The 6,000-nt window shown below is 43.1% G+C and overlaps 1 protein-coding gene across 10 annotated transcripts in view; it reads right to left on the bottom strand.

Annotated features, from left to right (window-relative positions):
• LOC145506693 (uncharacterized) overlaps positions 1-5,121 on the bottom strand; it is a 28,335-nt gene extending 23,214 nt beyond the window's left edge. For all 10 annotated transcript variants that reach the window (XR_014054185.1, XR_014054186.1, XM_081491949.1 and 7 more), the window contains exons 1-3: positions 5,030-5,121; positions 2,361-2,486; positions 63-133 (exon numbers count right to left, since the gene is read on the bottom strand). Coding sequence is in view for 8 of the 10 variants with exons in the window: in XM_081491949.1 (XP_081348075.1) it covers positions 63-133; positions 2,361-2,486; positions 5,030-5,057 (225 nt within the window). In the remaining 2 variants the exon portion in view is untranslated. The remainder of the gene's footprint in view (positions 1-62; positions 134-2,360; positions 2,487-5,029) is intronic.
• Between the last annotated feature and the right edge of the window lie 879 nt (positions 5,122-6,000).

A 6,000-nucleotide genomic window follows, 5' to 3' on the forward strand; every position in this document is an offset into this window, starting at 1 on the left:
TCAGCTAAAAAAGTAAAGTCATGAAGCAACACTTTTATCTCAGACAAATAAGGGGTACTTACCAAAGAGGTGGGCAAAGCCTCTTCCTCCAACTTTGAATTAGACACCTCCTCCGCCTGGTCCTCAGGGAGCTCTAGAAGGACATAGAGGAATTATCAGGACATCTGTGATGCTGATCGGGAAGACCTTGTTAATGTGGATACACAGGGGAACTGTGTGGACGTGGGTGGTTAATAAGTGTGGGCTGAGATGTGTTGGACAAGCTTCCTCATGGGTGGAGGAAGGCAAAGGAGATGAACGTTTCAGAAATGAGTCAGAGAGCCTTTAACTTTCTCCCTAAGGGGAACCTGCTGAGGAAACTGCTTCTGACTACATTTTGTAATTTACATTGTCATTTTTTTTTAAATGCCCTTTTGAATTATTTATCTGCTGGGAAAGACTCAACATTCATCCATCAAATTAAAAACTATATACATCAGCTGTCTTGAATATTTTGAACCTTCATTTGAGTTCAGCTAAAAAATAAAGTCATGAAGCAACAGTTTTCAATTTGAAATTGTCAGTCTAACAAAGGGAAACACTAAAAATCACACTATGCTTCAGTAGTCATGTACAGTTGAGAGACTTGGAACATAAAGAAGGCTGAGTGCCAAAGAATTGATGCTTTAGAACAGTGGTGCTGAAGAGACTCTTGAGAGTTCCTTGGAAAGCAAGGAGATCAAGCCAGTTAATCCTAAAGGAAATCAACATTGAATATTCATTGGAAGGACTGATGCTGAAGCTTCAATACTTTGGCCACCTGATGTGAAGGGCAGACTCACTGGAAAAGCCCCTGATGCTGGGAAAGATTGAGGGCAGGAGGAAAGGGTTGGGGGACACAGAGGATGAGCTGTCTGGATAGCATCATCGACTCAGTGGGCACGAATTTGAGCAAACTCCAGGAGATGGAGAAGGACAGGGAAGCCTGGTGTGCTGCTGCCCATGGGCTCACAAACAGTCAGACACAATTTAGCAGTTGAGCATTGTGATCAAAGATACATTGTATTTATTCTTTTCGTAATTTTTATGAATTAAAAAGTTCCGTATAATTTTCTATATTCACAATGCTGTGTATCTATCAATACCATCTACATATAAATCTTTTTAATCAGATCCAGTATAACCTCTGTATGCATTAAGTCGTTATCCACTTTCCCTCTTGCCTCCTGGCTTTGGTAATTTCTATTTCCAGTTTCTGTGAGTTACCCTATTCTATGTACTTTAAGCCAGTAGAATCATACAATATTTGTCTTTTTGTGCCCGCCTTATTTCACTAACTATAAAAATTTTTTGTATTATTTGGGCCATCCATTTGGTAGCATATTTCAATCCTTAACTCATTTTTATGGCTGAATAGTATTTCATTCTGACTATATATCATATTTTATTTATCCATTATTCTCATGATGGTCTTCGGGTCGTTTCTATCATTTGAGTACTAATAGCATACTGTGAACATTAGAGTACAGATTTCTGTATGGTACGATAATGATGATAAATAATATTGTGCATCTTTAAAATATCATTAATTGTAACAACACAAAGTACAATGGCAGCCCACTCCAGTATTCTTGCCTGGAGAATCCCATGGATGGAGGAGCCTGGTAGGCTGCAGTCCATGGGGTCGCTGGGAGTCGGAGACGACTGAGCGACTTCCCTTTCACTTTTCTCTTTCATGCATTGGAGAAGGAAATGGCAACCCACTCCAGTGTTCTTGCCTGGAAAATCCTAGGGACGGTGGAGCCTGGTGGGCTGCCGTCTATAGGGTCGCACAGAATCGGACACGACTGAAGCAACTTAGCAGCAGCAGCAGCAAAGTGTGAATCTTAGGTGAACTATGGATTTTTAATTACTAAAAATATATTATCTCACTAATTGTAATAAATGTACCACACATATGTTATCTGTGAGTAACATTTGCTAGCTGAAACTGAAGTGATGGGATATAGGAATTTTCTATATTATCTGTACAACTTTTTTGTCAATGTAATCCTGTTCTAAATAAAGTCTAATGATTTAAAGAAATTTTGAAACATGGCTTTAGGGAGGAACATATCACTACTAACGTTAAAAATTTAGCTAATGTCCAAACCACAGCTAGAGAACATCTTCACTCTTAAACATGAACCAGATGTTGAATTTAAAATGCATATTTCCTTCCACAGTTAAAACAGTACCAACTGATATAATAAGTTTCAATTTGAACACATGAAATTAAAGAAGAACATTGTTGAATATTTCAGTTTTTTCTTAAATGTGAGGCACTGAACATACTACAATAATTATTCTTGAGTGAACTTAATGAGAAATTTCCACAGTACCTTCAACTGGGTCAGTTATAGGGTGCACCCTATTTTGTGGCCAAAAATGAACTCTCTTCACCCAGCTGGAAGCTGATGTCCTTGGCCTCTCAGGGATGTTTCTTCTCGCCTTCCGGATGAGACATCCTGTGAAATGCATTATCATGGTGAGAGCTGTTGACATCTTGCTGGCAGAAGAGCACACGGGAACTAATGATCATTGACCCCCAGTTCCATCCTCGCTCCCCTTCCTCACCAGAGGCCTAGCAGGGCCTCCTGAATCCAAGGCGGACTTAGGAAGATCCGTGGTTTGATGTGCACTGAAAACACCCAACAGACTGGCTGTGCAGACAAACATCTCTATTTAACTGAGACCTAGAAGCTCAGCAGAGCATGGTGACCATGCCTGATGGACCGGATTCAAATCCTGTTTAGGAGAAGCAGGTAGTTGGGAAAGATATATGGATCCCTCTTTGCCACAGCTCCCTGTTCTGAGTTGGAGAAATGTTAATATGGCCTTTTTTTAGTATTATTAGGCCAAGAATGATTAAATACAGGTAAAATATTAGAAAAATAAAGGAGGGACTTCCCTGGCAATCCAGTGGTTAAGAATCTGCCTTGCAATTCAGGGGACAGGGGTTTGGTTTCTGGTCAGCAAACTCTGGTCCCACATGTCTCGGAGCAACTCAGCCCACATGTTGCCACTACTGAGCCCAAGCACCTCAATTAGAGAGTCAGTGCCCTGCAACGAAAGATCTGCATGATGCGACAAAGATCCCATGTGCCACAACTAAGACCCAATGCAGCCAAGTAAATAAATAGATAGACAAATAAATAAATAGAAAAGTAAAGCACTGTGCTTCATAAGTGCTCTGTAAGTGTTCAACCTTGAATGATGGCAAGAATAAGGTGCACCTTCAGTAGTGGCTGAAAGCAGAGAGGGCATTTTGATGGCTCCAGTAAGTGCGGATGGAAGCTTACTCTTCAGCTTTTTCACAGAGACAAGGCTTTATAGCTCATGGAGAGTATCTATTATCGTCCCTCTGATACCCAGCGCTGTTGGGGAGAAAGGGGGGACAAAGTAGGGGCTCTAACCCATATGTTACATTAGAAGGTGTTGAAATTTAGAGAGATCAAGTGACTTTCCAAGAGTCACACAGTGATAAATAGTAGATCTGGGACAGGACTGTAGTTGGTTCCCTGAGGACACAGATGCCTGCACCCCTGAGACCTATGCTGAACCCCTGAATGAGCTGGCCCCCAACTCAAATTCCCCTCCCCTAGTTTTCTGTGGATGAGTGATGCCCTGGAGAAGATGTCTGAGCCCCAAAAGAGCTCAAATCCTCCTCCTACCACTCGTCTTTATATTTCAGTTCCTGATCCAAAATACATGTTTCTTCTGAGCAAAGCCCCCAGGAAGACCACAGGGTTCCAACCCTGTCCATCCTCCCAAGCCTCTTCACACACTCAACCATCTCACAGACAGCCGTCCCCTTGCTGAGTGATCAGTGGTCTGTTTGGCCACCAAGTTGGCTCAGAGCTCAGAACCTTCTAAACCAAAGGCCACATGATGGCTCTACCAAGAATTAGCTTCCCTTTAATTTGACCAAGTCTGGATGAGCAGTTAATGGAGGTGGCCCTCTGTGCTGGGCTTTGGTGGCTTAATTAAGTCTGTGACGCTGAAAGTCTCAGAGCTGATCTGAACACTGATTTGAGCAGCCTGGTCCAAGTGCTAACTAAGAATGGGCAGGAGCTGGAGTCTTCCCTCACTAAAATTCTGACTCTATCAACTCCTCATAATGCTCTAGACCCTGTAGTGAAAACAACCGAGCCTCATATTCCCTTTGAAAATCATCGCCATACTCAAAGCCTGGAGACCACACCCCAAGAGTCTCCTTGAGGATCAACAAACAGACTGTCCTTCCTTCAGTGACCAAATGTTTATCCTACTAACCCAACAGCACTGCCCTGTCTTACCAAACTCCCTGGCAACAGCCAAACAGTGATCCTGCTCACATCAACCCATGGAAATCCCACCAGTAAATCCCAGTGTCTTTCCTTTTTAAAAGTCTCTGGATTTACACTGCTAGTACTTGTAGATTTGGGCAGCTGCATTTAGAAGAGTTGAGCTGTAATTCCCTTTTCCTGCAATGTCTGTTGTTGGGGAGATATCATGGTTCTCCTGGTTCAGTTCTTTCCATCTGTTCTCTGGTGTGCTTGTTCTTGCGTGCTTAGTCACTCAGTCACGTCGAACTCTTGAGACTCAGTAGACTAACCTTCCAGGCCCCTCTGTCCATGGGATTCTCCCGGCAACAATACTGGAGTGGGTTGCCATTTCCTTCTCCAGGCGATTTTCCCAACCCAGGAATCGAACCCAGGTCTCCTGCGTTGTAGGCAGACTCCTTACCGAATGAGCTACAAAGGAAGCCCATCCTCTGGCAGAGTGTGTACAAAACGGGCACTAGGAAACTGTACCTTTTTCTAAATTTAGAAAGATATTTAAGACACCCAAATTTTGACAGAAGAATCAAAAATAAAATTTAAGGAATAAAACAAGCTATGAAATGATTTGTAACTCTGTAGCTAAATTAGAGTGATGGAAATGAAAAAAAAAAATGAGGAAGATACATCAGTAAAAGTTAACCAGCACATTTGAAGGAACAGCCTTCAGAAGATCAATAGGAACCTACCTCCAAAACAACAGCTCAGATTACCCATTTTAAAACTCTCAGGGTTGAAGGTGAGCCCTTTTCCCTTCCACCATACATGAACCTCTCAGTTCAAAAACTGGCACTTGGCACAGAATGCAGAATGTGTATTATCACATTACTGTGGCGACAGTACATCACAGAACTTTCAGAGTGAACTGGACTCTGCACAGGATGAGTCCAACTGCTACTGTCCAGAAAGTGTGTTTCTATGGACAAGTTTGGCTTTTCAGAGTAAACATTTTATTTCAAAAGTTGAATCTCAGGCTCACACATTTCTCTCTGATTAAGAAAATAATTTATATGAGAAACCAAATGTAGTTGATAGTGAACATCTCAGGATGAGGAGGGACAAAGCTAACACACTGACAATAAAAAGGGATTCTATTCTTGATTAGAATATCAATATCGACTTGTTACTGATCACAAGTTTGTGTTCTTAACACACAGTGAGGCCAAACAATACCAAAGCATCAGAAGCCTGGAACAGAGAAAGCCTTGCTTCAGGGCCACACAAGGAAAAAAGACAAACAAAAAAACAAAAAACCCTGAGCTCCCAGAAAGCTTTCAGCAAAGCCCTTTTCTGGGAAAGCTGAGGGAGTGGCCTGGTTACTTCTAGGGTCAGAGTCTTTGTTCTTGAGGTCAGGTCATGGTCAGGTCAGGATGTTCCTGTAAACCAAATGCTACTATCAGTTCTGACAAGAAAGTGTCATGTCCCGGGCACCACACTCGACTTCTGGGTCCAGGCCCAGGCCAGGAGGAGGGGGTCCTGGGAGGGCAGGTTATCCTGTCGGGTTTCAGGAGGACACCCACCCAGCACCCATTCTGGGTCCTCCCACCCGTGCCTAGCCCTGGCTGAGGGGGCAGGTCTCAGCTGGCAGCAGCCTCAGATCCAGGTCCCAAACCCCACCCAACCTTCATCCCTGAGGGACCCTGGCACCCAGGACCCAGCC

The sequence above is a fragment of the Giraffa tippelskirchi genome, chromosome 5, assembly GCF_054371585.1.
Source record: "Giraffa tippelskirchi isolate mGirTip1 chromosome 5, T2T-mGirTip1v1.2.pri, whole genome shotgun sequence".
NCBI lineage: Eukaryota > Metazoa > Chordata > Mammalia > Artiodactyla > Giraffidae > Giraffa > Giraffa tippelskirchi.